Source organism: Vigna unguiculata, chromosome 11 (assembly GCF_037176805.1).
Source record: "Vigna unguiculata cultivar grain cowpea cultivar isolate G323 ecotype 2 chromosome 11, ASM3717680v1, whole genome shotgun sequence".
In the NCBI taxonomy this organism is placed as follows: Eukaryota; Viridiplantae; Streptophyta; class Magnoliopsida; order Fabales; family Fabaceae; genus Vigna; species Vigna unguiculata.
Genome location: NC_140802.1, coordinates 667,187 through 688,819, shown reverse-complemented (window position 1 = coordinate 688,819; position 21,633 = coordinate 667,187). Strand labels below are relative to the sequence as shown.

The window sequence follows — 21,633 nt, the reverse complement described above, 5'->3', positions numbered from 1 at the left end:
TCAAGAACAAAGACTCTTGGTGTTCAATAGAAGGAGAGCAATGATTTGAACAAGAAAATGAAACAAGATAACAACACAAACACAATTGCCAAATTAAAATGAAGGAAAACAAGAAGAATATGGAAGCATAAGAAGATGGTAATGGAGCAAGGGAGCATGCCACTCATAGTGGGGCCATAAGGCTAACCAACCCTTGGAGATAAGTGATGTTGTGTCGTCACTTGATTACTTAAGACAAGGCAAAGGAGAACCTCCACTCCTTGGAGGAAAAGCTCACGAAAATGTGGTTGAAACAATATAGAAAATACTCAAATTGATCAACCATCGTACATGTCAAAGAGCACCCCTTAAATAGAAAGTTATAGGGGCCTCTAAACAAAAACCAAAAGTGCAAAAGGGTAGCTAAACAATTACAAAACTCTAGCCTCTAGAAACTAGGTTAAACCTAATACATAAGATGACAAAAATGGAGTAGACTAGGTGGTCTCTTTGTGTGAATTTCGTCCAAGGTACAAGGAGGACCATATGCTCATGTTGCTTTATGTGTTATGCTTTATGTTTTCCTCTCTCATCCACATCACACATGTTTTATGCTTTATGCTTTCCATGTAGACATGTCTTAATCCACTCCCATTAGTGTTCATTCTCTCCTAATTACCATAAGCAAACCTACAAAACAAATAAATAAGGATTACCATGTCAACTAAGGTCAACTCAAGTCAATAGTCAACAAGTCCATCAAAGTCAAGTCAACCAAAGTCAACTTAGGAAAATTCAAACATAATGAAAGCTAAGACAATGGAAGGGATTAGGTAACTCCCTATCTAAACATATGGGTTCTCCAAACCATATGTCTTGGGCCACTATCCTTGGTAAGGGTCAAGCCTACATCATCCTCCCCTTCTTTGAGAGAATTTGACCTCAAATTCTTGAAACCCTTGTTGATGGAGCTTGACTTGAGTTGAGGAAGTAATTTCTCTTGAGATCTTTCTCCATCTTTTCTAAGGGTTCCAACCCTAGCCTTGGAGAGGCCATGTTACTTTTATAAGCCACTCTTCCTCTCTTGCTTGTGCCTTTGTTCTTCTTTCTTGGTTTGGGAAGAAGAGGAAGAATGGTGGTGCACATCTTGCTTTGGAAAACTCTTTTTGTAGGCAACTAACACCTTGGTAAAGACTTGCCCTTTTTCTTTTTCTTCTTTTTCTTCTTTTATTATATTTTCATCCTTATTAACTACTAGAAATCATAGAGGTAGTAAAGTGATCTTTTTCCCATGTATGAAAAAAATGTATTTGTTGGTATGGCCATCATGTAAAGTTGTTCATCAAATTGTCATGGCCTACCTCGTAAGATATGTGTGACTTCCATGAGAACATCACATAGGACCTCATCTTTGTAGCTTCCTATTGAAAAGTTAATTAGGACTCGTTTATTGACATTTATTTCTCCCTCCTTACTTATCCAAGTAAGCTTGCAAGGCTTAGCATGAGGAATGATTTCTAAGCTAAGTTTTTCCACCAACCTTGTGCTAACCACATTGGTACTACTTCTTCCATCAATAATTAAAGAGCAAATCCACTTATTAATGATGCATCTTGTTTGAAAAATGTCTTATCTTTGAGTTGGCTTACCTCACTTTGAACTTGGTCTATCATGTGCCTCACTAACATAGAGACTCCCTCACAAGTTTTAGTTTTACTAGAGGAAGAAGATTCTTCTCTTGAAGGAGAATGGGGAGATGGGTGCTCACTATCAACATCATCACTCTTCTTTAAGATCATAGTCCTTTTAGTTGGGCAAGTCAAAGCAATATGCCCATACCTAAACATTTAAAACATTTAATGGAACTTAATCTTTGAGAAGTGGAATGGAGAGTATGACCACTTGGTGACTTACTTTTACTTGGTGGTTCTTGGTGAAACTTAGAAAGGGACTTATCATGTTTCTTTTTATCCTTTTCCTTCCATGAGTGATTATAGTAGTGGTTAGGTGAGTAACTCTTCTTTGCCTCTCTTTTCCTTTCCAATTGAGGACAAGCCTGTTGTTGAAGGGAGTGACGTTGTTGGAAACCCAACAAGTTTATGGGCTAAAAGAGCCATTGGTCCATGAGGGGCATATGACACCTAAGATATGGAAGGTTTATGTGCGCAAAAGAAAGAAGGGAAATGGGGATGCTGAGGTGGCATGAGTAAGTGGAGAGGTCGCTAGAGGTGAGAGAGTAGTTTCTGTTACTTAGTCTGATGAGGCAAAAAGGGCAAGGCATTATGTGATTCTCTGTTATCGGAGCTATGCTCTGGGCAATCGGAGGTTTCCTCCTATTGTAGTTTCCTTTTCATTGCAAATAACATACAAATCACAGTGCCCTCACTTTCTCTGTTCTTTTTTATCACTATATTCTTTGGTTTGTAACATAATTACTAATTATTTAAATATATAAGACAATAATCAATTATAAGATAGTAATTGATTTAAAAGATAATTAATTGAGTATGTCATATGCAGGAAAGTATAACTATGGATATTATTGTTATACTAACTTCATTGACACCACAGTTAGCAACAAAGTGCTGAGAGATGGATTTTTTCCTTGAGTTACCTGAGCAAAAAAATTATGATTGGCTAAGTGATGTCACAGAAACAATGTTTTTTCTTTGAAACTGGATCCCATCTAATAATAAAAATGTAGCTAATGTCAGTTTGTTGTGAACTGCGTAGAATGAAATTACTTTCTTGAACCAAACTTGAAACCAGATCCATTTTTGTTGCATAGAAAGTGTGCACTTGTATTATTGGCAGTCGTCACATGTAATTTCACTCTGGTTCAACAGGAGTTTGCGAAATGGACACTGCTGATAATGATGGCCGTAGGAGAAGGTACAAACCAGGCCCTAAATATGGTATCAATGATATGGGAAGAAGCCAAGAACCTTTGTCAAACCTGCAAATTAGACTAGCGTTAAAATATGTGCTACATTGTCTTTTATTCCCTCCGTTCCACAATAACTGCAGTTTAAGGTTTTCACACACAGGTTTTTTTTAATCAAAATAGGTAACCAAAACATCATTGTCTCGACTCTAATCTCAACTAGGTTGACACTTCTCACACAGATTAAGAATAATAAGTATATCACTTTTTGAAATAATTTTGCTAAAATAGTCTCACTTTTTTAATAAATAAATTGCTCTGAATGAGAAAAAAAGAGTGATTAATTTGAGGATAAACTAGGAAGAGAAAGAATTAATACTTCATTGGAACGTGAGAGCATCAGTCAATTTGGAATTTTTTTTAAATAACTAAAATCGCAGTGGAACGGATGAAGTATATAACTAGGACTAGGAACTGAATGTAAAAATTAAACTAAGAACTTATATGGCAAGTAATTTACCATTTTCGTGCAGTCATGTCGTTGTATACCCAGAATGGTGCAAATGTGGAAAGTACAATAAAATCAATGGAGGTAATATGAATCTGCAATATGAAAACTCAACCTTAGCACCTAACATTTCCAATTTTATGAAAAATGAACAGTGTAAATCATGAACATGAAGTCTAAGAACTGCATTCTAATGTAGTCATGAACTTGGCCTAGTAGACCAGCAATTGTTGAATTTACATTAGCATTTCATTTAGCAAAGATCACGATAACAAGATTGAAAAAGTCTATGACACTGCTAATGCTTATATAATGAATACAATGAATAGTCATGCCAACTTGTTGAAATGGTGGGTATGAACTTACAAATTTGCTTTCCCTAAAGTACTGGTAAAATTCTTTCCACACATCTTGTCCAGCTAAACCAGCATAAATTATGATGGCTACCCCTGCAACAAGTGATATCTGATGTGCAAGTACGATAAGTTACATCCTTCAATAAAATAAATTAAAAAGAAGAGACTACTGAGATTATGCTATACATTTGTCCATAGGGCTATTCCCATGGATCTTCCATAAAAGGGGCATGCTGACAAGCATGTCTAGGAAGAAAGTTTTTCAATGAGGACTAATAGAGGGCCTTTTGAAAACTATTCCAAATCATCATGGTTGTTCAATTTCATCATGATCATATTCTGCTTTTATTGATCAGGTAAGTTTAAGAATGAAAAGAATAGGAAGAGGAATCCAAAACGTTAAAAATAGATTGATTCCATCAAACAATAAGACTAAAAGCAGTTGAATATGAAAACCTTCCAAATATTTTTCTTTCACTGCACCAATGTATGCAGCAGGTTGTGTGTGTGTTTTCTAATGACATACAACTATGATGTTTTTATATAAAACACTAAGGGGCAACCTCTGCAATGGCTTTTTTTAATCATTTTATAACTCAAATCTACACTGCATTTTAAGTGTTTCGCCAATGATAAACATGAGATTGCAAATGGGCTGTTTTTTCTTATGATCATGCAAAATCACCTAACCATGGAATCAGGTTGAGATGAGCATTACCAATGCAGTTACTTTTGATTCCAGAAAATTCAAGGGCCATGTTTTAAGCTGAGTTTCTTCAACAGGAGGTGCTGGCGGTTTCCAAAGTACAAAATAAGGAAGAAGTACATATGCACCTCCAAAACATGAAAGTATCAGGAAGGGCCATACAGGAATACTGTTTTTTGAGCTGTAGAACAACAAAAGGAAGATATGAAACCAGCTTCAGGTATTGTCAAATAGGACATATACATAAGAAAACACAAATTATTGTATTTATGCTGGCACAAGGGAGGGCGGCAAGGCTTAATAAACTATGTATTTGCAAATTAATTCAATGTTTATGGTTCACAATTTTTGTTGTACGATTCAACTAGGCAGCAATTTGTATCATCTATTGAATCTGAAATGGTTAGAAATCTCGCATGGACTAAAAATATGATCAAATTATAAATATACATATTTATATATATATATATATATATATATATATATATATATATGGATGCGAACTCTACCATACAAACTTATTTTGTAAGATTGAATTAGGCTTAAAATTAATGTTCTAAGTCAAATGACACTGAATAGTATGATACATGAATGATTTGGTACAACGTGGTGCTTACTGATATTAATCATATAATTAGATTTGTTGTTTTCTCCTTTTACTTTTCTTTTACCAGTTCTAGTGAAAGATATTAAGAATTTATATAAGCTTAAAAGGTTAAATGAAAAGTTTCTTCCATAAGGTTCCCTCTTTTCTCTATGTTCTTCTAGTCATGCTCAATTCGTAGAACTATAAATTTTCATAACACAACTAAAAGATAGAGGTTTATGAGTGGCTTGAAATCTGATGAAAGAAACATATTACTTATGTTGGACAAATATATATATATATATATATATATATATATATATATATATATATATATATATATATATATATATATATATATATATATATATCAAAGGAAAGTACCTTCTTCCTGTAGGAAGCAAGAGCATGTTATATACCAATGGCCACAAGCCCATTATATACCACAATGATACTAACACTTCATTCATTCTGAAACCATCATCCCCTTTCAGATTCAGGAGCTTTTTCAGGAAATATAAATCCCTTGACTGAAAGAAAGTAAAACCTCACAGGTTAAGTCAAAAGAAAAGGAAAAATAAAAGCATAGGAAGATAAAACTGCAAAGGCTACTTTCTGTGATGAATCCAAGACCCTGGACAAGTGGGGGGCATTGAGTATAATCACATACTCTTACATCAATATATGAGTCTCTCACTCAACTGCAGGGTCAATACATAAATTTAAGGCTGTAAAAGAATAAAAGTTTAATACAGTAATTGTAATTTCACAAAAATGTGGAGGTGCAACTATGTACCTTATAATGACTCTGGGTTCGCCACCGACTACTTCTTTGCTCTTATAAGAGGACCAAAGAGTATATTGAATCCTTAAAGATCCTACACAGTATATTGATTTCCTATTTTAGTCCATGAGGGACTCTAACATTGTTGAATCTCTTTAGACCTGCCACTAGTTTCCCTCAGCTCAACTAGTTTTGCCAACGATTCTAGCAAAAATCCTTTTGTGGATAATAACTATAATTTTGATTCTCAAATAATATTAGAAGGTTTTGTTGTTGTGGTGGAGATTATATTTCTTCTACAATTATTTTTCATTCTCAAATGAACTGATATAAACAAATCACAAGTAATACACATACGAATATCCAATCTTGGTTCGAAAATACAACATATATTACGATTAGCGTATTCCAAAATGGAAAAAAGAGTGAAGAACATACCGGGGTCTGGTTTGGGGTGAGAAAGAAGACATAGTAGATGAGTGCTGCCCACAGGAGAAAGAGCAAAAAGGAGGTTGTCCAGTCTCTTTCGTCATTCCCACCAACTTCGCTCTCTTTCTTGAAGCTATGGCAGATTTGGACACCACTCTTTTTCTGAAGCGGAGCCAACAGGGTTTTGGGTCTTGCTCTCACACCAAGTGGTTTTGGCATTTGTGAAACTCTGAGAGGAGGAAAATTGTTGTGGGGCTGAAGTGAAGCTCTCAAATTTGTCTTCTTGATGAGAGTGGGAAAGTTGGGAGAGAAGAAAATGGGTTGAGCCAACAGCATGTTCACTACAAAAAAACATGTAAATACCGACGTTTATTTTTGTAATTTATGTCATTTTTAACTGTCGTTATTTACTTGAGCGACGGTTTCCTGAAATGTCGTAATTTTTGCTGTCACAAAGTATAATACAACGGTTATATAGGCTTTTTGGATTCGGACACAATTTTTTGTTGATTGGCTAAAACGGCTCTGGTGGGATCAAAGAGGGTAGAATCTTCTGAGTTATGTTGTTGCATCATGTTGGAGTACAAACTATTTAACAAGTTTTGTCTTTGCATGTGTATGCTTTATACATCTTGTTGGAGTGCAATGGCCAACTTCAAGGGATTTCTTCGGGTAAATGGAGACAATTAAAGGGCTTTACTGTATTGATGTACTCTTGCTTTTTGCAGCAGGCTCTGTTCTTCGTTAATTTTCAGGTGGATATTTTATCCTTCAAGAAAATGAAGTTCCTCCCTTTCTAAAAGTTTTCTTCTTTTCATCATAAAAGAAACTGGCTAGAAATGTAAGATATAAAACTTAAGAAACACGTTCTTTAGTAAGATGGCATCAATTTGAGTGGCAGCACTACATGGTACCTATTAGAAGGGAGGTTGGAGTACGATGGCATTGGCATGTAAAGCTTTGTTCTTAAGTGAAAACAAGATTTCTATTAGCAGGTTATGCTATATTATAATTTAAAATCACTTACCGAAGTCCAACAGGGTCCATGAGTTGGGCTTTGTATCTCCTGTTGGAATTTTTCCATATTTTTTCTCAGTTCGATCTCTCATCCTGGACCTAAAACGCAATATCAACAAAAATGAAATCCTCAAACATTGCCTTCTCAGTACAAAGATATCAGTGACAAAGCCCTTACCCGATAGCATCAATCTGCGGATGGGAAAATGCTGTAGCTATGATAAAAAATCGGGTCCAGTAAACAAGTGGCTTCACAAACAAGACCTTTATATCTGCTGCCTTAACCTCACTTGCAACCGAAGCCAATTCCATAGCAACTACAAATATGACACTTAGCAATTAGACACTATTGAGGCTCATTATATTTCTCCCTCTGATAGTTTTGTATAAGCAGAAAGTAACTGAACTAGTTTTTCGAACAGTTGAACCATTAGGTTTCGAGAGAAGTGAAACCAATTTATCAGCACTCGCACACACAAAAGGATATTAATAATTACACACTCCAAGAGACTGAATAGGCTATGATTATTCCATTGTAACCAACAAAGTAAACAAGTGGCTTCACAAACAAGACCTTTATATCTGCTGCCTTAACCTTGCTTGCAACCGAAGCCAGTTCCATAGCAACTACAAATATGACACTTAGTAATTAGACAGTATTTGAGGCTCATTATATTTCTCCCTCTCTTAAATAGTTTTGTATAAGAAGAAAGTAACTGAACTAGTTTTTCCAACAGTTGAACCGTTAGGTTTCTAGATAAGTGAAACCAGTTTATCGGCACTCGCACACAGAAAAAGATATCACACTCGAAGATACTGAATAGCCTATGATTATTCGATTGTAACCAACAAAGTAACACGTACAAAGCTTCCAGGGACATTGTTCCCTCCTCACACAGGATAGCAATAATCCTGTTCACTCCCCTTTACAAAAACCTTCCTTCTAAGACAAGGCTACCTATCCCTATATATAAACTTCCATTGAAAGTCTCTCCCCCCTCCAAACTACCAGACAACAACCTATAACCACCTATTTTTTAACAACTTTCCTCCTAACATATACCTTCCTAGTCCTATCATGAACACACTTGTATTAGTATTCAGGGGAAAATAACATGATCTTACAGAAAGATTCCATGGTACAGAACATTAAACAGAAAAGTAAAAACTAATGTGAGAAAACATATGTACAAATTAGGTGTTAGCAGAGGATTTTCTACTTCGAAACACACAAAGAAGATTGACTCAAGTACTTAATAAAATTATAACTGTACCACTAAAATTTATTTGTATATGTTTAATGTTATAACAATTAACATGGAGATTAACTGTGTTCACACATATGTAGTAATATTCTTACATACAGAATCTACTTACTCATCAATTAAGTCAGAATGACACAGAACTGAAAGCCTGGCCAAATTCAAGCACAACAGGTATATGGTGGAGAGTGGCCATGGAGGCATGGTAAGTACCATGATTTTGTTTACAACCACACATGAAAACGATTACATTTATCAGTTAAACAACGATATCAATAAAAAAATTTCACCAACAAATAGATAAACTAAACAAATTCAAAATATCAAACAAGCTGAGTCCAGTAAAAACATTGGAGCTTAGGTTATTTATTTAAATGAGGCTCCAATCACCCAACAAAGGTGAAGGCAGATCAGGGTATTTATGGGTATTCACTTCCTTTTACAGCCCCATGGCAGCAAGAATATTTCTTATTTTCTTCTGCATTAATTTATTTCAACTTTATTCTCCCAGAATTTATGTTTCATAGTTGCATGTGTATCTGTGTACTTGGGGAACACACCCTAAAAGTCTAGGCTATTAAGGAGAGAGAACCATTCACTTCAATACATAATCGAACATCCATAGTTCTTTATGACACACCAACAACTAGCTTTGATACCAATTCATAAGTACTAAAACACTTGGAAATTCAACCTCAAAAGTTAGCCATTAAGCGAGCAAGAACAAAGCACTTAAATACTCCACCAAAGATTCCATGTTACTCAATGTGTGACTTAAGCACACCACAATAACCAAGTTCCCGCTGCATAACCTCCAAAAATTGTATATATATTTTTAAATCTCTAAGTAATATACCTACCTAAAAACTATAGAAATGAACTCCCTACTTTTTAATATTGTTATTCCTAAATTGCTTTACAAGATTCTTATGTAATTTATCATCCTTCAGATAGTCTGACAGATGAATCTTCTTAAAGAAACCTGATATAATCCAAAAGGTTGAAAGACAGATTGTACATGAATGTAAACAAGGTGGAAATAAATTCTTTGACAAGACTTCTTTTCAGCTTACATGACAGGCTTTCAGCATCATCATCAATCTCTGCGCTAGCAGGCTTTTTGTCTTTTCTACTAAATACCACTTTTCCATAATTATTAATTAAATCTTCATACATGTCATCTGTGTCTTCATTTACATCCTGCAAAGTACACAAGTTTTGTTACTTACGTCCCCTTAATGATGATCATCAACTGCAATTAACATGACAAAGTTTACAAAAGTATCTAAATTTCCTTAGAAAGGGTGTCAGTTGAAATTTGATGTTATAAATCCATGCAGCATACAAACAAATAAAATGTGAAAGAGTCCTATAAAAGACAATTGACCTATATTCTCAATATTAGCAGTTAACATCCAAGTGAGTTCATAAGGTACACTGTTTTCAAGACTAGAATATATAGCGATGAATAACAAAGGGATTGGAAAAAGAAATGTGGCGAAGATGACAAGGTTCACTTGTTGTCATGATGATAAAGGACATGAAAACTAATACTCTTTTTTTTTTCACCAAAATCAGGGTGAAATAGGTGAATTAAATTTGTATAATTGAAAACTTCAAAGCAAACAATTGCATGATGTACCGTCCAGGGAATGGCCGACCTCAACATGCTCATTTGGATTCTGACTCGATCAATATTTATCATAAAACAACGAATTTCAGTCACAGGCCGAGGTGACGAGCATTTGGGCCGAGGTGGTCGAGGTGACGAGCATTTGGGCCGAGGTGACCCAGGTGACGAACATTTGGACCGAGGTCACCGAGGTGACTAGCATTTGGGCCGAGGTGGCCGAGGTGACAAACAAATATCCCTGGATTTTAGGAATAACCACCCCCATGCGAGATTTCAGGAGAGAATAGTGGAGAAGTGGGTAGGTTGGTTAGCTAAAGATCTGGCAGTAAGATAGCCATTTGAAGACTGAAAGACCCTATATATATATGAGGGACGGGTGAAAGAGGGGGGGTCTTTGATGGCAGAGTTGATTCCCAGTTCTGGTTCGGTCCCTAATTCCAGACCGGAACACATGCCTAAGTCAACATTTTATAAAAGTAAGCTTTCAAATTTTCAATTCGTCACCTTCTGGAAGACAAAACTTTGTTGTTCCTTAGGTAGTTATAATGTTTTCCAACCAGAATTGGAGTTTCAAATCAATAATTGTCATAATAAAGGTTGGTAATCAATATATGTTAATAAGGTAAAACTCCAAATATAAACAAAAGGATACTTGTATTGTATCTAAGTCTTTTCTCCCTTGGAACCCAAAATTCAAACTCAACCCAGAAGATTTATGAAGTGCTAAATGTTATCCAAACTGTAACTGGACTTTAAAATGATATTATACAGCTATATTAAATTAATCAACAATTTAAAAAAAAAAAACCGAAAATTGCAAGGAACAAGATTATATTTTACCGAGAAAAAGCTGTCTTCGGCTTTTTTACCGAATGCGAAGCTTGAAAGTGAGTTTTGCTTCTTGGACTTGAAACCATTGATGGAGTGTTGCTGTAAATAAAGCTCCTTTATGCACCAACGGCTGAAAACCTTTCTGGGTCTGGGAGAACACTTGGCTTTGAGATGACCCAATTCGCCGGAAAAAATCACCGTCAATACGGTGCCAGCACCGGCGAGAGACAGAACAGTGGATGATGGTAGCATCTATGAATAAGCCAATAGTCACAGTTCAACATGTGTCTACCATGAAACTACATATACAATTACCTTAATTCTTTTTTAATTACAAAGATGTCCAAAACATGATTAATCACTCAGAATCAATTAACAATCAGTCAAACTGATTAAGACAAACTTCATATCATAAACTTAACCAAGTGACCCTAGCTATAGTATATTATTAAAATCCAGATACTATCTAATGTATCAAGTATGAACAAAAGGTCAAAACAGAAGTTTTTAATAACTAAGTGATTTCTCGCAATCTCAATTATAAAATAAAAAACCTAATGACACAAAATGTTAAAAGTAAAAGTTGGTACATATTCATATTATGAAAAGTGAAAAATATTATATATTCAATTACATTAATGTTACGGGTGACTTCCTTTCCTATTTCTTTACACCTTTCTATGATTCTAAATTTAACTTCATTAGGTTTTCAATTCCTTTAAAGAATTGTTAATTTTAACCCTCATAAATTTTAAATAAGATGTCCCATTTAATGCTAATATTTCCACGTAACCAAAACTATCTCTTAACAAATATGAATAACAAACAAAAAATATAAAATTAGAACTACATTAAATAATATCTATTGAAGTAAAAACAAATTTTAATCTTTAAATCAATAATAAATGCAATAAACATGTGTAATCTAAGTGCATAATCTAAGTGTTCTTTGATATTTGCTTAGAACCATAAGTTTAAGAAAGACTAAGGATGAATTACCTCCAGTTTTGGCTGAGAAGACCCAAAAAAATCAATTTAAGCCGCAATCCTTAATTGAAGTAAGAACCACTTGCAGAATAATCCCCGGATTGAAACTTGGGGTTAGGCCTAGACACAAGGTAAGATGGGGCTATTGTTTGATATAAAGGTAAACAAAGGGAGGAGAAACATTTCATTCCAAATTTTATTTCCACAAAACAGAATATGTTGACATAAAGGCTAGCAGCATACCATTCAAGCATTATCAGAGAGAAATAACAAAGAATACAATAACTTTAAAGCTAAAAGACATATAAGCATGGATACTTAAAGCTGCATACAAGACAAACCACGTGATTCTCTTTTAGTAAATCATAAATCTGCACACAGAAATTAGAGTTTCATAATATGGCTCACATCGTATTGTGCTAAAAAATTTCTCAATAATTAAAATGCTTACACCATAGCTCTTTCACAAAGTAGGCAACTAAGACAAATCATGTTATCATGTTATCAAAAGACTGTTCTTTTCATTTCACTCAAAAGTAAAGTACATTCTTTTCTCTTGGCAACATTTATATGCAAATTACTGATGCTTGGCTCCAAGACTTTCAAATTGATTAGGCATGAGCAACTCTAGCATATTACAACTTCAATCATTTAAAAACTCAATAAGCATAAAAAAGAAATAATATTAAAAGGTAACAAAGCTCTCGTTGAAGTTATTTTAGTGTAATGTTGTCTTCATTTTTTACTAGTAATGTCTGCAATACTACAATTACTCATTACACAAATCACAAAATAACCACCAAACAAATCACTTATACAAACAATGGACCCCATTTCACTCCCTATCTCTAGATCTCTTTCACTCTTTATCTTCACCCAAAACCCTTCTCCAAAATTTTTCAATGTACTCTGTAATTCTTGACTGTTTTATTTGTAAACAAATCCATCACATAATCACATATATATATATAGGAAAGACCTAAACCAATAAACACACAATAAAGGTGCAATTACAACTTCACTGGAAAACCATATCATATCACTGAAAATCTCAGAACCCAAACCAATACCAATCCCAAACACAAAAATGTATCAAAATAAACAAATGTCTACAATTTTATAATGAATGACGATAAAAATCTCACAGGACAATCACAACACCGTCTTTGACCTTCACAGGGGAAGCATTAGCGCCACCACGTGCTCGACCTCCTCGGCAGCGGGTTTGAGCTTCTCAAATTTCTAGTTGAAGATTCGTGCTTCACGCACGAACTTGATTTCGAAGGACTGAATTTGAGACCTATTAAAGTGGCGACTGACAGCTTAGGGCTCAGGTACCGCACTACCAGCAGTAGTTGGCGAGGGCGAGCGGCGGCTCTTGCCGTCGGAATGGACCTACGCAATTTATTTACCAGGTCGTCTCTGGTGTTTTATGTACGAGTTTTTCCAACCAGATGGACCTGAGGATTGGTTTTGGCCGATTGACCGATGGGACATTCAGTACACCATTTAAGGAGGACACCGTCTTCGATGCCAAGCTCACCGCTGGGGAGCTCGATCCGGAGGAGGCGAATCTCGTTGAAGTTTTTGAGGACCTGAGTGGGGGAGTGGTGCGTGACGCCGGCGTCTGAGTCATCATCGGTGCCGACGGCAATGGAGGAGGATGGGGTGGGGGAGGAAGAGGATGGGCGTTTGGGGCCGAGAAACTGGCCGAGGGTTTGGATGGGCTTAACGATTCCGCCGAAGACGAGGCGGAGGAGGTTCCAGAAAGGGCCGCGGGACTTGTCGGAGGCGGCGGAGGAGGAAGAAGAGTCGTCGTCGGAGATGACGCAGTCGACGCGGACGACGACGTTTTCGACCTGGGGGACGAGGGAGTGGAAGCGGCGAGAAACGACGCAGCAGCGGCCTAGGGCTTTTACGTCGCCGATCTTGTTGAAGACGAGGAGGAGGAGGGAATCCGGGAGGCGGTCGAAGTGGTCGATTTGGGATGCATCGGGTTCCGGGAAGATCCGGCACGCTAGATCTGCGCGCTGAGAGGACATTGCACAGAGAGAGCAGAGAAATTGGGGAAATGAATTTACCTGATCCTATCTCAACTGAGAGGACATTGCACAGAGAGAGCAGAGAAATTGGGAAAATGAATTTACCTGATCCGATCGCAAGGGTTTTTCAATTTAGGGGTTCGTTTGCGTCAGATCTACCAACGTCTGAAGCCTAAACAGGGATAAGCAGAGATTGAAAGAGAGCGAGAGAGAGATTGGAAGCGATGCAAAATGAGACTGCAAATGGTGGGTTGTGGAGACACATCCACGGTTTTGGTTTTGTCTTTACATATATGAGAGAGAGAGAGAAAAAAAAAGAGAGATAGCGTCGAGGAAAAAGGTGGATCAGTGGTAGAGGGTGTGATTGTGTGTCATCTCATCATTCTTCCTCTCTTCTCCTTTTTCTTATCTTCTGTTAAGCACCTTCTCTAACTCCACTCTCTCCACTCTCTCCCCTCTAATTTCATCAACTGCACAAAATTATTTATTTCTCCATCTAACTCACACACCTCTTTCTATCTTCTTTTATATTTTTCAAATCCACAATTAACACACTCTTCTCTCTGCTTTATTTTTTAATTATCTAAATTCATATTCAAATTTTCATATGTTGGAATCTGAAAATTTTCAAAATATAATTTTAATAAACTAATACATTAATACATCATAATGTTAAGTTAAATCAAGCCCACAGATAATTAATTTGATAGGTTGACTGAATAGTTCGACCAACTTTGCTATCAGTTATTGTAAATAATCTCTGTAACTGAAAGTTTGAGTTCTATTCTCATTCTATGTCTTCTCTACCATCTCGAATCAGACTACTTTTCAATTTAATAAATATAAAATATTGTCACATTGATTTTTTTTACGAACTCAATTAAAAAATAATTAAGTAAATAAATATTTTTGGGTATTTTTTAAGCAAAATTTCTCACAGTGCATTACTTTGAAGATTTTATATGATGTTAAACAACTATATGACATTGTTATATTGATTTGTCTATCTGTAGGGTGTAGTTATGACCTAAAACTTGTTCAAAAGTATAAAAAATGCATGTATTTTGTATCCCAATTAGGAATCATAAACCATGTGCACTTAGCATTCTTCTCATAATTTAGATTTGGATCCAAGAAATCACTAACTAAACCAGAACACACGCGCACCATGTGGCATGTGTGCATTCATGGCATATGCTTTCTGAACTCTCTTTTAAGTTTCGCAAAACTAACATGTGCTTTTCAAATATTTTAATAAATATTTCTTTATTGTTCGTTTGATCATTAATTGATTAGATTGATTCACATTAAATTAATTATTTTGGTTTGGATTATCAATATCAATTCAACAGATGAAGATCAGTGGACGGACACTAAAAATTATTTACTACCCGTGTCCCTGTACAGATAATTTAAGGATTTTTTTTTCTTTTCAGAAAATTATTATTATTCATTTGTTTTCTAAATATTTTATAATTACTTTACAACTTTTTATCAATAAAAAAAAATCATAAGCTGACGAGACAATCTCTCTCGTGAGGGTAAGGAGAAAATAATTAATGTTAGCTAATTAAATGAATGGTAATTTAGTGAATTAATGACATCACCGGTTTCAGTACTTTAAAAATTATATTATTAACTAAAATAACTAATTGTTTTATTTTTTAATTAAGTTAAGACGATGTTACACATATACAAAAATGACCAATAGTATACCTAATAAGTGGTGTTAATCTGTATATCTCTATCTATAACATTAAAATATATAGCAATAAATTTATCTGCTGTGATGAACCTGCAATGCTTTAATATGTGTACTGAAGAATAGTTGTTGTTTTTTTTAGTAAAGTTCTCTTATTCATTATTATTTTTTTACTTAAGTACATTAGTTTGATTGACAAAACTTGTTGCTATTATATTTTCAAGGACCAAGCAACCATTTGGGATGTAATTGTTGTTATTCCGTGAATTTATGTCTTAAAAAGTACTTTCATATTGGAGATACTTTAAATAAAAGTTATTAAATATATAATGAATAATCATGTTATTTATATACATATAATATGAATTACCATATCACAATTTAAATAAATATAATGATTGAATCTGAAAATTTTGATAATACTAAAAAATAGAGAAGAGGTGTGAATTGCATCGGAAGTTATCCATAATGTAGATTCATTATTAACTACATACACTAAAAAAATAACAATTTTATAATTATTTGGAATTGGATTCATTTTATGAAGAGAATATCATTAATGTTAAAAGATAATTATTGACAGACAGCACGTGCATATTTAGTATATTAGTAGTGATGTATTATATATGTTCTTTTCTTTTCTATTCCTGTAATTAATAATAATTGGACATAAAAATAATTTAGGTTAATTATATTTCAAGTTCTTCATAAATTTCATAACTTTTAATTGAATATTTGTAAGTTTATGTTAACTTTGCGAGTTAACTATTATCTTAAACGGTTATCTTAAATATCATCATATAATATTTATATCTTATTTATGAGAGATCATAATAAAATAATTTTATTCAAAGATATATGATATTTAATGGAAATTAATTTTAAATTTAATTAAAATTATTAAAATATAAAATACAAAATATAAATTATAAAAATATTAGGTATGTAACTATTAAATTATGAAATATAAAATTATAAAGTTAAAATTTATAAAAATAGAAAATTCAAAAATTCAAAAATTATAAAAATAGATAATTAAAAAACTACAAAACTATAAAATCACAAAAGTATGAAATTGTAAAATTGTTATGAAAATATCAAATTATCGATTTGTAGACTTTTTAATTTTGTATTTTTGTAATTTTATAGTTTTGTATTTCATAATTTTGTGGTTAAGTATTTTATACATTTTAAAATTTAAATTTTGTATTTATAATTTTATAACATTAATTAAATTTTAAATAATTTTTATCAAATATAATAAATCTTTAAGGGATCATGTTTACTTATAATAAAATATTATATAATATTATATGATAATATTTAAGCAAAGTGAGAAATGCAAAATATGTCTCACATCGTATAATTAAAAAAACATTTACATGCAAGATTTGAAAATAATGAAATTTGTCATGTACTTAAAACATAATTCAGTAAAAAAAATTACTAAATGTATAATTTTTTTATATTAGTTCAATATAAATTAATTAATTTTAAAAGAAATAAAAATTATGAAAAATAAGTATGATATCAAATATATATATATATATATATATATATATATATATATATATCAAATATTTATAATTATATAAATTTTAAATTAAAATACAGTGAATAATATAAAATATCAGGATAAACATAAATAAACTTTAATTACAAACAAAATAAAGTTGTTAAAATAAAAAATATTTGAAAAAAATTAAAAAATATTTAAAAGTATTTTAAATATATTAATTTCTTTTCCTAAAATTTGATAAATTTTTTCTTATATATTAATAAAAATTACATTAGATAAAATTTATTTGTCTAGAAATATATATTATCACTCAATTTTGAATTGAGGTTGTAAAAACATATAAATAGTCTTTACGCGGATAAAATATACCTTTAAAGACTTTCACAAATAACTCACATGTGTTCTAGCAATATTCAAACTGAAATATTCATTATTTAGATATCGTTCCAAATTAAGATTGTAAAATTATGTCTTCAGAAGACATTCATAAAAAATGTGTTAAATAATAATAAACGTAATTAATTTACTTCATATATTATCCTGATTATATTATATTTATAGTATCTAAATAAGTATGAGCAGATGAATAAATTACTTTATTTAATTCTCTTAATATTTTGTTAAAACTTAATGTTATCTATGCTGACTGAGAGACAATCTCTAGTTAGATGACCAAGAAAATTTTGTATGTACATAGTTCACTTACATTCCAGGCTTGATATGTGATAAATTTCAAATTTTTAAGATATCAATGCCATTTCAATATATAATAAAAATAAAATTTATATTTGTTTTGTCATCTCGTCCATAAGTATATAAACTAACCATAAAACCATGGAAAAATTAATTTATTAGCTACAGTACCAATTAAGTTCATGTTCATTCTCTTAATAAAAGATGAAGTTGTACCTCTATCCATCCAAGAAACCTTAACTTAAGTTTATTTATATTTTTAATAACACACGTTTCTGTTATGATAATAATATGCATATGTACGATCAGTGAAAAAGGATAATAATAATAATAATAATAATAATAATAATAATAATAATAATAATAATAATAATAATAAAACAAAAAATCACAATCAGGCATAACTTCAACTGTTTTGCATACTCCAATAAAATTATTCACAGGGAAGTTATATCTATTTTTAAAATAATGTCTTTTTAATCATTATTGTTGATTCAATATAATTTATATATTAATTTGGATGGTATAAATGAATATTAGTTTTCAATCACGAACTGAAGCCATTTAACAATACATTGATTCCCAATTAAAGAAATAAAGTACAGATTATGAAGACTAATATTTTTCACCTATTCAATTATGGTTTAACAATGCATTAATTTTCACTTTTATATCAAGAATCAAGTAACCTAACTTAATATCAAACCATAATAGTTTAGCGCCTATAAGGATTTCACATGGACCCAATACAAAGTACCCATTTAACATGGTCCAATACAAAATAGCCCAAAGTATAAAAATAGACAGACTTAAGGGTCTTTCTTCTTGTACCTCCAAAATTTTTTCTACACCTCTAAACTTTTTTTAAATTTCCAAAAAAATCCTTTGACTATTTAAGAAAATCTACAGACACCACACCCCCAAAATTATGTTGACTTCCGGAAGTCGACTTCCGTTATATATATATAAACAGATTTTCACTTCCGTTTATATATATATATACAGAAGTCCGAATTCCGTTTATATATATATATATATATATATATATATATATATATATATATTTAACTTTTTATTTTAATTTAAATTATTTTTCAATTTTTTATTTAATATTTTTTTAAGTGATTTTTTTTAAAATTTATATGTTTTATAATTTTTAATACGTGTTTTTTAAAAATTGAAATAAAATAAAAGTTAGAAAATATAAATTTTAAAAAGAATTAAAAATGTTTAAAATTGATTTAATTTTACTTACGGAAGTCTACTTCCGTAAAGTTTTTTGACTTCTGGAAGTCGACTTCCAGTGATATATTTTGACTTCTGAAAGTTGACTTCTGATAATATATTTTGACTTCTGAAAATCATATATTTTGACTTTCAGAAGTATTTTTGGGGGTGTGATGTCCATAAATTTCCTTAAATGGTCAAAGGATATTTTGAGAATTTAAAAATATTTTGGAGGTGCAGAAAAATGCCCAGACTTAATCGCAAATGTAATTTTCCTAATCCATAAATCCTCACACCAAAAATAACAAAAATAAAAATGGCACAACAATAACGCTTTGTGTCTTGGTTACTCCTCCTCCCTCCTCTCCAACAAGTCCCTCAGTCTGTTCTAGAACCTTCCCGGCGTCGTCTTCAGCGAAAACGTGAAACCCATCCAAACCCTCGAAATCATAAAGCGTAGACAAGATAAAAGTGTTGGAGGCAAGCCTTACTGACAGAAAGAATGCACAATTACTATTTCTCTCATTACAGATTTACAATTGCTAGATAAGGGAAACGCTATTGAACCTGCATTGGGAAGAACTGAATTCACATCTCTTGGAAGAACACCGCCACCGGATGCCGCGAAGAAGAACCGACCCGTTACTTCGAGCCCTACTCAGAACCATCAAATTCAAATTATGATTTACGTGACGTGAGTATTGGAAAGAAATTTAGGATTAGGGCTTGGAATTTTTCATTATTTTCTGCAATTCCTTTTTTCACCTTTTAATTCATGTACTCTTCTCTGTCATTTCATTTTGTTTGAATAGAATTTTCAGAAATTACGTATTTTTAATAAAATAATAATTTTTTTTGTTAGAAATATATGATTTTACTTTAAGCCACTGCTTGCTGTCGAGTAATTTATTAGCAAAAAAATTAGCATCGCAACCTGATCGGAATTTCACGTTGTCTGTGCCCTGTAATGAGTCTAACGATAAATCTTTTTATACACATTGCAGGATTTTCGGGCCTGGTTGCTAGTGTTAGCAAGACTATCTACCTATAGCTTAAGCTCTTGGCCAAAGTATTTTTCTGGTAATTTCTTGTTGCTGATTAAATTGCCCTGGCTTCGTATGTATGTAATGAAATATTTTATAAGGTTTTCTGATACTGGTTTTCTGTTTGGCATGGCAATGCTGTTAATGATTAATTCTTTTTGTTATGTTTATTATTTTTGCATTGTGGTTTTGCTTAACAACTTGTATATGTAATTGTTGCGGAGTTTATAGTTTAAGATGCTAAGATAGATAAGCTGGGGCAATAGGGGGCTGTTTAGGATCCAAGCTGTGAATCTGATATGATATGTTATCCCTTAGCCACGTAAGGTAGTGGATATGAGCAATTAGATTCGTACCCAGCAAGGTCCCACGAAGCTTAGAAATAGGCTGTACACCTTATTAGGACCTTCCAACAACAGTTTGTTTAGAAGCTACGAAAATGAATATTGCTAGTTTAAAAGATAGCCACAAGTTGATCATTAATGCTCTCACTCAAGATAGCCACAAGTTGACCAAAGTAAACTGTAATTTTAATTTCGTAAGAGTATATTTCAAACAAAAAATATATTAAAATACATAACATAATAATTCAATATTATATGATGTTATGAATAATTTTTTATATTTTTTACTGTAATATTGTTATTATTATTAGTTGATAATATTATATACTATTTTAAATATTTTTTATATTTTTCTAGTATTATTATCCTTTTATAATTGCTACATTATCCTTTTTCTAGTTGATAATGTTATATTTTTTATATTTTGCTTTACGTAAAAAGGAAGTTGTTGGACTTAAACTGAGGCCAACAGTCCACTAATTTGACCCTAATATGACCCATAGCTTGGGCCAGCCCTATCAATGTAGCGGAATAGAGAAAGGAAATGGGAGAGTACCATGGCAGATTTTCAATACAATGATGAATGCACTCATTTGTATGATTGAACGTGTGTTAGTGAATGCAGTTATTGGTACCCGTTATTGTTGAATTTGATATTAAAAGAAACAAAATTTGCATTATTCTTGAGCATTTGTTAAGAGTTTAAATGTAATTGAAGGGACGCAACATGGAAAGTCCTCACTCTGTGAACAGTCCAAGAAGAACTCTCAGTCTGTCAAAGAAGCGGAGGGCAACTGTGTCCTTTTTTGACCCTGAAGACAAAACCTCTGGCTTCGGATTGTCTGGCGATCATGGCCCTAAGCCTTCTGAAGTTTATGGTTTTGTAGGTTCTATTACCACTATTGTTGCTACAGGTCTTCTTCCCTTTTATTCTGCTCTTCAGAATTTTAACCCTATTCTGTCTATACTCTCTTATATATGACTTTCTATAGCAATATTATATGTGATGATTGTAACTTTTAGTTAGCAACCAAGTTTTTCATGATCCTCATATGTGATTTTGACTTTTATTGTATTTTAATATTTCGTTTGTGAATAGTT

At 32.6% G+C, this 21,633-nt stretch overlaps 1 protein-coding gene and 2 pseudogenes across 8 annotated transcripts in view; 1 reads left to right on the top strand and 2 right to left on the bottom strand.

Moving 5' to 3' along the window:
• Positions 1–282: 282 nt before the first annotated feature.
• LOC114172820 (uncharacterized) lies at positions 283–14,471 on the bottom strand. Of its 7 annotated transcripts, none has more exons than XR_014986262.1 (12): positions 11,975–12,313; positions 10,985–11,227; positions 9,585–9,711; positions 7,428–7,566; positions 7,260–7,348; positions 6,242–6,573; positions 5,404–5,549; positions 4,446–4,614; positions 3,738–3,836; positions 3,384–3,466; positions 2,535–2,935; positions 283–669 (listed from the first exon to the last, which is right to left on the bottom strand). XR_014986262.1 is itself a non-coding variant. In XM_085668595.1 (12 exons), exons 3-12 carry the CDS (start codon positions 11,225–11,227, stop codon positions 2,809–2,811), a joined length of 1,554 nt encoding a protein of 517 aa, XP_085524721.1. In that variant the 5' UTR covers positions 11,975–12,082; positions 14,110–14,471; the 3' UTR covers positions 2,495–2,808. The 7 variants fall into 7 exon arrangements, 5 of the variants coding, with proteins under 5 accessions (XP_085524721.1, XP_085524719.1, XP_085524722.1 ...); XR_014986263.1 differs by having other exon boundaries at positions 2,594–2,935; XM_085668595.1 differs by lacking the exon at positions 283–669 and adding an exon at positions 14,110–14,471 and having other exon boundaries at positions 2,495–2,935; positions 11,975–12,082.
• On the bottom strand, positions 12,980–14,103 carry LOC114172823 (F-box protein At5g46170 pseudogene; annotated as a pseudogene).
• Positions 14,472–19,448: 4,977 nt separating the features above from the next.
• Positions 19,449–21,633, top strand: part of LOC114172686 (phosphatidylinositol N-acetylglucosaminyltransferase subunit P-like) — a 3,399-nt pseudogene continuing 1,214 nt past the window's right edge. Inside the window, exons 1-4 of the transcript XR_014986669.1 lie at positions 19,449–19,839; positions 20,150–20,225; positions 21,251–21,446; positions 21,632–21,633. The exon at positions 21,632–21,633 is cut by the window's right edge and continues 71 nt beyond it. The product of XR_014986669.1 is annotated as a phosphatidylinositol N-acetylglucosaminyltransferase subunit P-like (transcript). The remainder of the gene's footprint in view (positions 19,840–20,149; positions 20,226–21,250; positions 21,447–21,631) is intronic.

What these genes read in the sequence shown, in the direction of transcription:
- LOC114172820 (XM_085668595.1), bottom strand. Translation starts at nt 11,227, where the DNA reads ATGCTACCATCATCCACTGTTCTGTCTCTCGCCGGTGCTGGCACCGTA. An exon ending in CCGAAGACAGCTTTTTCTCG is followed by an intron (nt 9,712 to 10,984) that starts GTAAAATATAAT and finishes TGTACTTTGCAG; the next exon opens with GATGTAAATGAAGACACAGA. An exon ending in CCGCAGATTGATGCTATCGG is followed by an intron (nt 7,349 to 7,427) that starts GTAAGGGCTTTG and finishes ATTGCGTTTTAG; the next exon opens with GTCCAGGATGAGAGATCGAA.